This window comes from Leiobunum rupestre, chromosome 8 (assembly GCF_980474605.1).
Source record: "Leiobunum rupestre chromosome 8, qqLeiRupe1.1.hap1, whole genome shotgun sequence".
NCBI lineage: Eukaryota > Metazoa > Arthropoda > Arachnida > Opiliones > Sclerosomatidae > Leiobunum > Leiobunum rupestre.
In genome coordinates this window covers 47,163,236-47,177,032 of record NC_143391.1, presented here as the reverse complement: position 1 = coordinate 47,177,032, position 13,797 = coordinate 47,163,236, and the positions used below count along the sequence as shown (strand labels likewise).

At 34.0% G+C, this 13,797-nt stretch overlaps 1 protein-coding gene across 5 annotated transcripts in view; it reads right to left on the bottom strand.

Annotated features, from left to right (window-relative positions):
- Positions 1-2,143: 2,143 nt before the first annotated feature.
- The window catches only part of LOC149933543 (uncharacterized), a 28,515-nt gene continuing 16,861 nt past the window's right edge, over positions 2,144-13,797 (bottom strand). For 4 of the 5 annotated variants that reach the window (XM_090155298.1, XM_090155302.1, XM_090155300.1 and 1 more), the window contains 8 exons: positions 11,911-12,048; positions 9,459-9,697; positions 8,135-8,194; positions 5,595-5,747; positions 4,890-5,520; positions 3,817-4,094; positions 3,048-3,147; positions 2,144-2,479 (listed from right to left, as the gene is read on the bottom strand). In XM_090155298.1, coding sequence (XP_090011424.1) covers positions 2,205-2,479; positions 3,048-3,147; positions 3,817-4,094; positions 4,890-5,520; positions 5,595-5,747; positions 8,135-8,194; positions 9,459-9,697; positions 11,911-12,048 — 1,874 coding nt within the window. In that variant the 3' untranslated portion in view covers positions 2,144-2,204. Of the gene's footprint in view, positions 2,480-3,047; positions 3,148-3,816; positions 4,095-4,889; positions 5,521-5,594; positions 5,748-6,949; positions 7,739-8,134; positions 8,195-9,458; positions 9,698-11,910; positions 12,049-13,797 lie in introns of those variants that run through there. The other variant, XM_090155303.1, reaches the window with a different exon arrangement.

Below are 13,797 nucleotides of genomic sequence, written 5' to 3'. Positions count from 1 at the left end.
ATATGATGGGGCCACTTCCTGTGACGAAGAATCAGAACCGTTTTATGGTGGAGATTGTAGATTACTTCACGAAATACGTGAAGGTTTTTCCTGTCCGCAATATCACGTCTATCACCGTCAGTAAGGTCCTGGTCCAATATGTCTCGCGCCATGGTATCATGCGGGCGCTATTATCCGACAATGGTCCGAAATTTATTTCTGGGTTGTGGGCTAAAGTGTGCCGCCTTTTGCATATTCAGCCTAAATTTACGACTCCTTATCATCTTCAGTCTAATTTAACAGAGCGGGTTAACAGGGTCCTGGGGGAAATGATTAGTATGTATGAATCAATTAGCCATCAATAGTGCAATTCACCAGTCCACGGGGTTTTCACCGTTTTACTTCCACCATGGGTATGATAATAATAATGATAGTGGTAGTACTCCTGCGGTTCCTGACTTTTCAAAGGCCGATGTGGTTGAATACGAGCGAGGACCTTTGCGGGACCTTCAGCTGTCCTTGGATTGGGCTCCGGAGATGAATTCCTTCGCGAGTGACCACCAGAAATGGTATTATGATGAGAATTACCGGAATGGGACCTTAGAAGTGGGTATGTTGTATGGCGCGTTAATCATCGCATATCCAGGGCAGCTGGGTGCTTGGGCGCTTGACGAAGAAATTTCTCCCGAGGTGGCGGGGCCTGTTACGCATCGTGGAACGCCTGACTCCGATTTCCTACGTGTTGATAAACATGGGGAGCTGGCTGGCACTTGACATATTAACCCGCTGAAGTTGAATCCTTCTTCCGAGTCCCACGATTCTGAGATGCAGCTGGAGGACGTCCCGGTTACCTCTTTACCTTCTGAGGCCCTTCCAGGGGGGGGGTTGAGGAGCCTGTTGGGGGTCTGGTCGACTTGGGATCCAGTGGTGGTGGTTCCGATCGAGCGGTCCCAGTGGTGGGTTTCCAGGGAGGTGTTGAGGTTCCTGTCGGGTTTCCCGTTGATTTGGGCCCTCAGAATGATGGTCCTGCAGGGATGGTTCCTGTGGAGTAGGACCTTGTGGCTGATCCAGAGGGTGATCCTTTACTTAAGCCCGGGCTGTTTGGGTCTAATCGAATGCTGGTTTATTATTTTTCTCCCGAGCCACAAAGAGTCAAGTTACGGTCTCGTCCTTAAGTGATAAACTTTTTGCGTCGCTACCCGTAGTTGTGTGGGGATCTCCATATCGGTTATTTTACTTCTTCTCCCCGGGCAGTAGGGGACCCTCCATTTGAAGATTTGCGGGACGCCCTGTGGTAACGTGCTATACAAGGGGTTTTTTCCTTTTTCCGAGGGTGTAATGGCGGGGACCGTAGCTCCGGGCATGGAAAACCGCGGAATTATTATAGGTGGAGTTCTGGCCACAAACCTGGTTTTGGCGGGAAGAAGCGCCTAATATAAAGAGCTGTTCGACGCAAGTGGTGATCAGATCGTTACGGCGCTTCACCACTTTTATAAGCTCATTTTTGTAACGATTGATTGTTGATTAAAGACCTGTGCAATTCGATTAAACCTTGTATCTTATTAAAACTATACCACTACAACCCGCAAGCGCTTGCACATTTATCTTAACTTTGTAACATTACTTAACTTTTTTAAAAGGTGTGTAAAATCAATTGTACAGCGTTTTGTAATCAATGTCTTGCTCCCAAACTATGATGTAAACATACTACCAAATTGTTCAAGATTTTAATTAAAGTCGTTCATTATTTCAACTTAGTCTGCACGCATTTAGGCTACGACAATGCCCCATGGGGAAAATTATTGGCTTGACAAATTTTTTTCTTAATACGGTAACTGTAGATGAGGTATTTTAAAATATTAAGTAAAGTTTACTTTTTTCGTATTACATAGCGTCTACTCTTTCCTTGGAAATTCTGATTTTTAAATTCTATGGCATAGCCAATTAGCATTACCATAATAAAGTTGGAGGTTTTCACTAAAATGGTTTTCAGTTACCTTTTTTAATGTCAGACACTGACGATTGCATGCTTCGTTGTAAATTCAGAGTGGAAGTTTCTCTGCTAAATTAAACGTTTTCTGTTAAAAATAACATAAAATTATTCTAATTTCAATCTGAAATTTTTACTAGTATAAAATAAAAATCGGAACCGAAAAAACTGGAATAAAATTGTTTAATGATAAAAGGATATTTATTATGGTGTTAACTTTACAAGATACAACAAATTACTTCTTTGATGGCAGCACAATATGTGTTGGCTCGCTGTAAGGACCACATCTGTTATGAACATCAACCGCCCTCACAGCAAAATGGTACCGATTCCCTTCAACAAACTGAGTCAAGGTGCAAGCCATTGGCAAAGGTAAAGCTTTGACATCACCCACTTTTTTCCAATTAGAAGTACTGGGAAGGTTAGCACTTTCTTGATATGCGTAGAGTTGGTATGATACAATATCAGCATGAGTTGTATTTATTGTCATGTTCCACGATAGTACAATACCTAGAATGAACACATGTAATAGTTAAGCAAAAGTTAAATTTCTTTAACAAATTTCCTAATAAAAATGTAAATAACAAATTATAATTTCCTAGTTCCAAAAAGCAGTACCAAATGGTTTGACATAATTCACAATTATTCCTCAAACTCTAGTTTCCATCCACCCATTCAGGAGACTGGCATCGATCCTTAACTCGATCCAGAAACAAATACTTGTAATTACTTGAAAATTACTACTACAAAACCATTTAATTTATATTAATATTATCCCATTTTAGTTCAATAAAAAATATCCATACTATAAATTATAATTATACTATAAATTTTACTCTAGGCATTGGCAGTAAAAATAGACAACATTCAGAACGTTGGCCTTCAAAACAATTTTTGAGGGTCGAGTGTGTGACCTACATCAAAATACCACAACTGAGGATAAACTACCTAATGAAGTTTGATATTCATTTCGGAAATTAAGAAATTCGTGCGTTTCCTTAAGGTCTTATCACAATAGGCTCACAAACTAAATCTTATGGTTCTGTTCTGTATAATTATACCAAACAATATTTATTACCATTAGCCACTTTTGATATCTTCAATGCAGGTCTCGGAGGAAGTAACTTCATACTTGGAGTAGATTTATAAACGGGCTGAGGAGGAAGTGGCGCTGGATGCTAAAAAGTAAAAATAAACATTTAGCTTAGGTCATCTTTACAGTGTTAGAGGCCCCTACGTAAAAAGATGACCCTGGCTAATAATAGTCAAAACATTTACTAAAATCAAATTTTAGAGTACAATCAGTACATTTGTTTGATTTTTAATTCAATGCTTCACTAAAAATAAAAAAGTTAGATGTTACAGTAACCTTTTAGTGTTATATCAAACTAAACTACAATTTTATAAGTTAAAATATGATGTATAGTACAAAATGGTAGTTACCATCAGAGTATTTTTGATATTTTCTTTTGCTTAATTGGGTAAAGAAGTCTCAATAAAAGAATTTCGATAGTGTAGAGAAAGTAAGCCTAAATTTTAGAGCACTCAAAACCTATGACTAAATCGTTGAGTACTCGAAACCCCCTTTTAAGTTAATTTAAAGTAATTCGTACATGCCTAAAAATACGTTTTTAGAATGTCACTGCAAAGCAGCAACCAAACCTTAACCCTTGACCGATACTCTCTCTAGAAGTAGGACCAATTAACGCCATTTTTCTTCACACAAAGCAGCTGCCTCTTTTAGTGCATTGATCCATGGAAAATGACCCCTATTTTCTACAGGTGATGTGTTTTGGTAGGTACAACACTTTTTTGTTTTAATTCTTTAAGATTAAAAGGGTACTAACTCGGTTCGGCATAGTTGTTAATGAAGTTCCAGCTAATGACAGGTTCATCATTGGTGGTGGAAGCCTCGTTTTGTTTCTCTGATCTACTGGATTTGCTAACTGAGGAACTACTGTTGCTTGAGGCTTTGTGAGTGAAATGCTGAGACCACTACTTCCGACTGGAATTGTGTTAACTGCTGTGCTACTACTATTTACATGTGATAAACTTGAAGCTGTTGGTACACTGTGTCTTATACCAGCGATTGATGGTGCTGTGTATCTAGCCCCGGAAGGAAATCCTATAAAATAAAGGTGAATTAGGTACTATAAGCAAAAGCAGATAAGTTCAAGAAAAAAAAAGGAAGCCATTGAACTAAAAACTAACATTTTGGAATCTTGTTAAGAGACACATGCAACGGTTCTAGCTCAAGCATACTAATAATGAAGTAAAATAAGGTAAAATGAACTAAAGTAAATTGTTTTAAAAAATGTTAAAGCAATTACACACAGTGAATAGCTTAGATTGAAAGTCACTCTATGAGGCTAATAGAAAAGTCTTATAACAGATTTAACCATGAGCTAAGCCAGTTGCTTTAGTAAAAATGTTTTTGAAAATAAATATTTAAGCCAATAACTGCCCCAAGTAACTAGATCTTTTATAAGATTTCTTAAAACTACAGTCCCTGTAATATTAAGCATAGGGTTGTTAAATTTGTCTTTCTGTATAACTGATGTAATTAAATAAATGTTTAATTCCACAATTAGCTTAAAATCTAATTTACTTATATAGTTAAAACCATAAGCCTATAACCTCTAAGTTTGAAACGCGCATAGCGCCCTTTAGTACCACCACTGGACGGGCGAAAAAGAAGAAATCTGGTAGAGATAAATTGAAGCTTCATTCTTCCCCCTTTCTCTCTCTATGCACCTCTCTCTTACCAAAGCAGCTGGCATCATGCATTGCGAGATGCGTTACGATTCTCTTTTCCGCCACCGGGTGGATTTAGCGCTGTACTTTCGACAGTCATTTGCTTGAATTAACACTGCCTTTCGATTCAAACTTAGGGTTGATAGGCTTATGTTAAAACACATACCAGTGGAAGTGACAGGATTTCGCATTAACAATATAGTCTGCATCTGACCGGGCCTGGGATTTTGGATTAATCCACTTGGAGAAGGAAGAGCCAATACATGTCTATTCATACCTGGAAGACCAGGTTGATTTGGTAATCCAGGTCCATTTTGCAACAAATAAGCAACCTGCGTTCCAGCAGGAGCATTTGGAAATGTTTGCTGACGCACATTTGACGACACTCTTACACCTGGTGCTATGTTTGTGCTAGTGGGTATTGTTGCACTACCCGATGGAATTATTTGCACCATGGAACTACCAGAGAGCATTGGCAATGTAACAACTTGCCCCGAAGTGACAATTGGTTGATAACTGACAGATACATTAGGACGACTAGGACTTGTTTGAAGTAGGCTTGTGCCAGTTGGAAGTGTTGAGGCTAATGAATTAATGACTTTTACACTTTGGGGGCTGGAAAGTGAAGATGATTTGTTGGATTTTTCCTCCTCTTCTTCAGTGAGATCTATAACCGTTGCAGATTTTGATGATGAAGCAATGGGGTTTTTTTGTGCAACTGTTGGTTTTGGTGGTTTTGGTGGTGTTACAGCTGTATTCGCAATTAATGCCAAAGGAACTGCAGTACCTGAATTTTGCTATATAAAAAAATACTATTAATTCAATATTCATAATTGGCAAAAATGGCCAATTATTATATAGCATAAGTAACCTTAACAGCAGTTTCAGTTTTCTTCTGAGTTTGGTAGGTCCTGTTTTGAGGCATCACTGGTGTAGTACTTTTACGACTAAATGTATTGGAAGTTGAAGTTGGTGTAGGCTTTGATGCTGGTAAATCCATACTGGCTTTTGATAAATTTGATTGCTAAAAATAAATGAACAACTCGTAGGAATGATCAACACTGTTGGACAAATAGGTTGATAATTATTACAATTATTAAAAATCATAAATAAGATAATTACTACCAAGTGGAATTTATTTTCGGTTATTCACTAGACTAAATCTATAGTCAAACTTTATTACATTGAATAAATGGAAAATACCCATGTATCTAAAAACATTATTCAAATGAAAAATCTTCGAAAATTCAAAGCATTGTTTGTAAAAGTTCTGATGCTCATTGGCAACCCTTATTAAAATCTATGTCAATTATTTAATAGTTCTGATAGTTAAAAACCTATAGGAACACTAATATGCCACCAAATTATCTTTGATATTTAAACTGTTTCTTTATTTCAATTAATTCATAGTCAAGTGATAAGTAATCTAAACTTTTATATCAAGGCCACAATTAACTGAATCCTTCATAGTAAAAATAAATAAGAGGGCAGAGCATAATTTTAGGTCTCCAAGAAAAATTGAGCTAAAATATCAGGAAGACCAATGAAAATACCAGAAATTCCAATATTTAACCAAGAATGTATTTATTACTGAATATGTTGAAATAATTCGAGGGCACCATGGTTTAGTTTCCCTGGCACAAGAAGGTAATAGAAAAATGGAGGCAGTCTCATTTTACACGTCACCAATGTTTTTCAATTTCATTAATCATGTTAGATGTACATTTTAAGGAACCAATGAGATAGGAAACCAAACTGATTAACTAGCAGAGATGAGCATACTGACATACCATGAGGTGAATTAGGCAAAACCCTGAAAATTGTCTCAACATACATAAGAATAAAACTCACACCTTGATAGATATAACTTGATAATTAATTAACTATATATATATGTCTCAATAACTTCAAACTTAGTACAATTCAAGAATAAAATATTTCACATAACTTCATTGACCAACACAGATTTAGCTAACATTTTTAATTCATATGCTCCATTAAAGGTTTGTGTATCCATATAGTAAAAAAATTATTACATGTTTAAAAAAATACTTTTAATTCTTTGTAAAAGTAAGAGTAATATTAATATTTTAAATTATTTTTAAATGAAAACACCAAGTGATGGTGCTTGGCTAAAATGAAGTAAAAAATTGTTCGTTGTGTTTCTTTGTTGAGATTCTATGATATTTAGTTTTTCACAAAATGTCCCCGAATAAAGAATTGTCATTAAATAAGAGTGTTACATCGCTGAAGAAAAACTGCAACAAATTCAAGGACAGGCACATCTACATTCTGTATTAATTGTTTTCAATACATCCTAATTTTCTTTTTCTTTTTAAGTAAATTTGTTAAGTTTCTTTGAAGGATTTTTTTTCTTTTTTTTTCTTGCTTCAAAATTGTTTCCAGGGCAGCTCCATTATTTTGTAATTGTTCAATATAAATAACAACTTCATTCATAATCAACACTTTAGGTGCTCGGATATTATCTTTTACATTAGGAACAATTTCGCGTAGATTCTGGAATAACAACCTTAGATCTTTTCTTCTAACTCTTTCCATAGTGTTGTGAAAAGCCCTTTTGTGAGGATCTTCACTATCAGAACTTGAACAATTTTCATTAATGAGTTTTGTTCCCTTTTTCTTGAATCTATTGTAATTCTTGTTTTTACCATGGTTCACATTTTCAGAAAAACTCAACTCACTATTGTAATTTTTAAGAGATTCATTATCTAAGCTCGAAACACTTCCAGTAGCATTGTGATGGACTTTCTTTTCATTGCAAAGAAGTTCAGTGACTATTTTATTAGGATTCTTTTGAGAATTATCCATTAATAAGGACTTGAGGTTTAATGTGACTGTTGCTGGCACTACACCCTCCAGTGATTTTGCAGTTGGAAAATTTGGACTTTCATTCAAAACTGTAACTACATCAATTTCTTCATCGGATTCAGAAGGCGTTTCACTGAGTATAACATTCTTATGATCCAATGCAACAGGATGACCGAGAATCACTATCTAGATACATAATATCAACAAAACAGTTTCAAAGCGTATTTACAAGTGTTTTATAGAAGATTTTCTTTAAAAAATACAGTACAAAAACGTTCTTATTGAGAATCTCTTGTATTTTTAACATGTCACTTTTCATAAAATTGTTTAAAAACAAGCAAATAACCGGCTATTACTTAAATTATTTCCGGGGGTTACGCAGATTAAAGAAAGATTACACGTATAACTAAAATAATATTTTATCTACAAAAATATGGTTTTCAATTAATTTCAGACAAAAGCATTTACTTTGGTTTTTAATTTATGCTCTATGCTATTAGCCTAGCTGATTATTATTATTATTACTATTATAATAGATTATGTTCCCTAAATAATATAAAAAATTTGAAAGAAAACACTTACCACTTGTTTATTAGCAACACTTTGTTTATATATCTCAATTTCTGCTTCTGCTTCTTTAACCTATAGTTAAAGTAAAATAAAATTTATACTTTATATGTAAAGTAAAACTTGGGGGTAGGGTTTGCTAAATTTCTTTGATAAATCACAAAGACTCACTGAATATATAAATGTTATATCTGAACTTTGTAATTTCATGATTAGCGCCATATCGGTAAGACAAATTAATAATAGATGTCGCTAGTGAAACAAGAACTTTCTAGAAGCATGATTAACTGGCCGAAGCAGGCAAGAGGCAACAGTCTCGGCGCGTCATTACATTGTTCATGGAGACGTATATTTCTGTGAGCTACGCAGGAACGTCCTGCGTAGCTCACAGAAATATACGCCTCCATGAACAATAAGAGAGTAAAATTCTAAATGTTAGGAGATGTACAAGAATAAAAATAATGATTTATAGACCCTTTTCTTTTAAAAATATGGCCATAGACATTGGTCCCAAAAGTAGGGTACTTGTCATTTGGAAGACTGAATGTATGGTTGACTACATTACTAAATAAATGAAGATATAAAATTAGATTAAAAGTAATATTTGCACCTTTAAGGCTTTAACTAGTAAGAGCTCTAAACAGTTTTTCCTGTTCGGAGAACTGTTTTTGTTATAATTTTAATTAGCCATAATGTCCGATAAATTTAAGCATAATTACACCAGAATTTTTTGACTGAATGAAAACAAACAGCCATTCCTAGGTCGACGTATAAACTCCTGATGTAACATATGTATACCTTTAAGATATTTTCCGTGTTCAATGGATGTTACATAAAACAATAACTGTAAACACAACAAAATATGCATCATCAACATTCAAGATGCTAGTGAAGTGCTAAATCATAACAAAAGCCTGAAACAATGAAAAAAGTTCAAGGACAATGGCTTTAATATGCAAATTTATCTTCCTTCTTGCTGTAATCAAGATATTAAGTTAAAATTCAACCTTTTTAATTTACTTATTGATTTGTCCAGTAGGAAAATATCAGTCTCAAGCTTTCAGGTTCACTCATGTCAACTAAGATCTCATTAATTTCTTTCAATTGAGTTGTTACACACAGGCTATTACTTATATAATATACAAAATAATCTTTAGGTACGAATGTTCGAAACAAATGGAAAAAAAGGAAGCGGCAAGAAAAACTAATTCAATTTTAAAGTGGCACAATTGGGTTTGAAATGGTGATTTCACAAAGACTGCAGTCTTTGTGAAATCATTACTCTCATTACTTTAGATTTAGTCATGACTAAATCTAAAGTAATGAGAGAAAAACTTACTTGGCTCTCCAAATAACTCGCTTTCTTCTTCCACTTTTCAACTTGCTTTTCTAACTGCTCACACTTTTCAAGAAGAGCTTCCATTTTTATTTTATTATGCTGATCAACATAGTGAAAAATACGCTCCTTTATCAAAGCTTCAATTTCATTAATTGTAACCTTTCGAGGTGAAGTGGGAACAATGAATGGTTTATATTCATCTACTAATGAACAGTCATCAACTTCTAAGGTTTTTTCATCTGAAAAGGCAATGCTAAATTTTCAATTTGTCTATAATAGTAGTACCAACAAAATTAAAGTGAGCATCTACAGTCATTACTGTTGAACTATTACAATTTCCATTCAAATATATTTTATCTCATCCTTTACCTGGTAATAATGACAAATTAAGGAATATTCCACAGAATAAGTTAAATGTATAAAGTTTATATTTTAAAATATATCATCAATACACTTACAAGGAATGTATCCGAGGTGCAACACAAAAATTGCATTCTTTTAAACTATTTTCATATGCATAATTTATTTCCACCCCTTCATAAAGTCTCATAATTGGCCACTCCCTCCTATAGTCTTTGACGTTTTTGGTGCTGCTCAGTGGTTTGTTATAGAGATATAATCTAAAATTCTTTTGGGGCACTTATAATAGATTTGTTGACCCAAAAGTAATTTAACGGTACGCCATAGCCTAGCCCGGGATGCTCCACTGATATTCCCTTTAATACAAAATATTATTTGCCATTAGCCGTGAGAATAACATTATTTTTTTTTGGTCAGTAATTTTTTGTTGTTACACAGTTAAGTTACTCAGTCAAAGGTCTGATAACACTTGCAACGGTTCGGGCGACCTCCACCAGATGTCGCCCGTCCTGTTGCAAACTCGCCGCCGCTGGAGTTTAATTTTTGAGAAGTCATGTGACGTTCTCCCTTTTTTTTTGTTTTGTTTAAAACGTATAAAAGACACGCGTTCAGATAATACTGATACTCGGACGATCGGGGTATTTTCCTGAACAATTTAAAAATTTTATTCAAGTCGACGGCCTCGACTATATTGTAAGTTGCCATTTTTAATTAAAGTTATTTTTTTGATCTACTAAGCCTGAGTCCTCGTTAATTACGATTAAGCCTAGTCTTTGAGCCCGACTTAAGTAATTAATTGTAAACCAAAGGCTTCGTAAATACCGTTAAATATTTGTAATAGGGATCGAAGCCGGTTACACACTGATATTATACACCAATTGTTTTTAAATAGCGATGGGCTGAAACCGATATGATATTGGTATTAGTTACTGATATTGTGATTTATCAGTTCGCGCCTAAATTAACGATAATGATAATAATAATCAGCTATCTAGGCTAATACCCTTACCAAAAAATAAGTTGGATTTCAGTTTGTATTTAGTTTGTATACACATTATTAGTTGATATTAACTTGGTATTAAGTAAGCTCAAGTTGTCAGCATATTTCAAGTTACTAGTTGAAGGGGTAATAAGTTGTTATTCAGTTGGTAGGAAAATACTTCTTTTGCTAAGTTTGTAATTAGTTGGTTTTTAGTAGTCAGGAAGTTACATATTATTTTTAAGTTGGTTTTAAGTAGTTAAATGTAAAAGTTGATTCTGGTTTAGTTGGAAATAAGTTGATTAATGAAGACGATTTAAGTTATTTTTTATTAGGCATTTGTCCCAAATACAAACTGAAAACCAAGTTGAAATACAAGTTGTCGTAAGTGGTTTTTAGCCAACTTATTTTTTGGTAAGGGTATACCCAAAGCACCACTTAGGCATAAATCATCAAGCAACTTTTAAAGCCATTAATCCAGGTGGCCGGGTTACAATGCATAGGAGGGTGGTGGCAAGCTAATCATGTCACGCGAGCCAACAGCTTCCAACATTAACTATTACCGTTAACCTCAAGTTTTTTATGGAAGAGGAAACCAAAGAGCTCGGAGGAAAACCTCTTAAACCAGTGGGGAGAGAACTTGCAAACTACGCAGGAGTGGTTTCGAGTTTACACTCAGTGCCACAAGCTGGGATCGAACCCGGCTCCTCTTGCTGCGAGGTGAAAGTGTTAACCACCACTCCATCCAATACCAATATACCGATATTTTCACATATTTTAAAAATAAGGCTGATGGCACCGTAAAAATAGACCTTCAGCTTTAATAATTTGTTGGAAAATATTGGAATAAGTAAAAATCGGATACATATCGGTAAAAATTGGTTATATATCGGTACGATATCGACCAGCACTATTTTTAAATTAAAGCTTTTACAGTGTTCCATAAAACCATTGTGTTTTCGCATTACAATTTGAGTTATATATATTTGTATATTATAAAACATTTTGTAGTACCATGACAACGAATGTGGCAAAAAACACATGATCTTTTATTATTTTTAAACTTAATCTTTAAATTATGTTTGAACACTAGTAGATAACAATGCTACCTACCTTTAATAGGATCAAGTTTAGGTTTTTTTGGTGCAATTTCAGAAACAAAAACTTCAAGATTGAAGTCATCAATCCCTCTCTTTCGCAACAGTAAATCATTATTTGTCGATTCCTCAGTATCTTTAGACTCCTTGCTCACTACGGGAAAAAGCAAATCCACAGGTCAATTTCCACAGAGGCCCATACATGTGGAACAAACAAAAATATTAAGTAATTTTTTGATAGCTTATAGACTTTTTAAAGCTACATGATTATTTGAGATCTAGACACATGATTTGTCAATACAATTTAATTATTTTTGCTTGAAATATTTTAATGAAAAAAAGCAATTTTTTATGATATTTTCTTAACTCTAGGGTATCTTCAGAATACCATATTTTCAAAAGTCTGTCTATAATCAGTAATATTTGGTTCTGAAACCAATATTGGAAAAAAATAAGAACAAAAACAAGGTGGTTTCTTAAATTATTTTGACAATGCCATAATGATCTAAATTTCATTACAATAGAAATTATACCTTCAATGAAGAAAACCTAGATAATGGTTAAAATCATTAGCTTTAGGTTAAATCCACCCTAGTTTTAACCAGCTTTAACCTCCGAAAAAATCCATGGTTGAATCCACTTTTTTTATTAAAAAAATATTGAGAAATGAATTTGAAATATTGAAAAATCTAAAACTTACCTTCACTTTTTGTCGTAAGCAATGAGAGCTAGATATAAGCAATTAGGCGATCTTAAAATTAATTATGGGCGTGAAAATACACCACCATGTTAGGGCATAAAAGCAGGTAAATAAGTGTGCTATACCTTACAATGTAAAGGTACTGTCACACGCAAAAACGTAATTTTTAAATCGGGCAATTTGAGCATTTTTGAAGTAATGCAATTCAAGCATTTTAAAACCACCTGTTACATCCAGTTTTAACCACAATGGATTTTTAAATTTCCATAAAAGCTGGTTTTCTGCCCAACCTGAAAAACCCACACTTAGGAATACTCTAGCTTCTGTGGTTTTACTTTCAATTGTGATAGATTGAAATAAAATAAAACTATTTAACAGATTTATAATAATTTCTAGTTTATTTGCGATTGTCTGTCTTATTCCTTCACTGGTCTGTAAGTAAATATAATTCACTACTATCCATGATCATTCAATAAATTACATTTGTAAAAGTCTAATCTCAGCTCAAAAACTGCTCATGTTAACCTGACCAAATTGGTCCTTAAAAGAGCTGTTCAGATAATGTCTCTCTCTGATAGCTCATCTCTTTCCTTTTCTTAATTTTTGAAGGAAAATGCTTGCTCTCTCTCATTTGCTCAATATTAAACTGAATACGGCTAAAGCTTTTGTGATCAGATCAAACAGGTCACTGAACACAAAAATAAATCAGGGTTTTAAAATCCACTGAAAATTTCAACTACCCCTTACCAAAAAATAAGTTGGCTAAAAACCACTTAGGACAACTTGTATTTCAACTTGGTTTTCAGCTTGTATTTGGGACAAATGCCTACTTAAAAATAACTTAAATCCTCTTTATTAATCAACTTATTTCCAACTAAACCAGAATCAACATTTACATTTAACTACTTAAAAGCAACTTAAATCCTACTAGGGAAAAACCAACTTAAAAATATTATGTAATTTCCTGACTACTAAAAACCAACTAATTACAAACTTAGCAAAAGCAGTATTTTCCTACCAACTGAATAACAACTTATTACCCCTTTAATAGTAACTTGAAATATGCTGACAACTTGAGCCTACTTAATACCAACTCAATATCAACTAATAATGTGTATACAAACTAAATACAAACTGAAATCCAACTTATTTTTTGGTAAGGGACTTCTGTCATTAGAATTACCAAAATAATATACAATACTT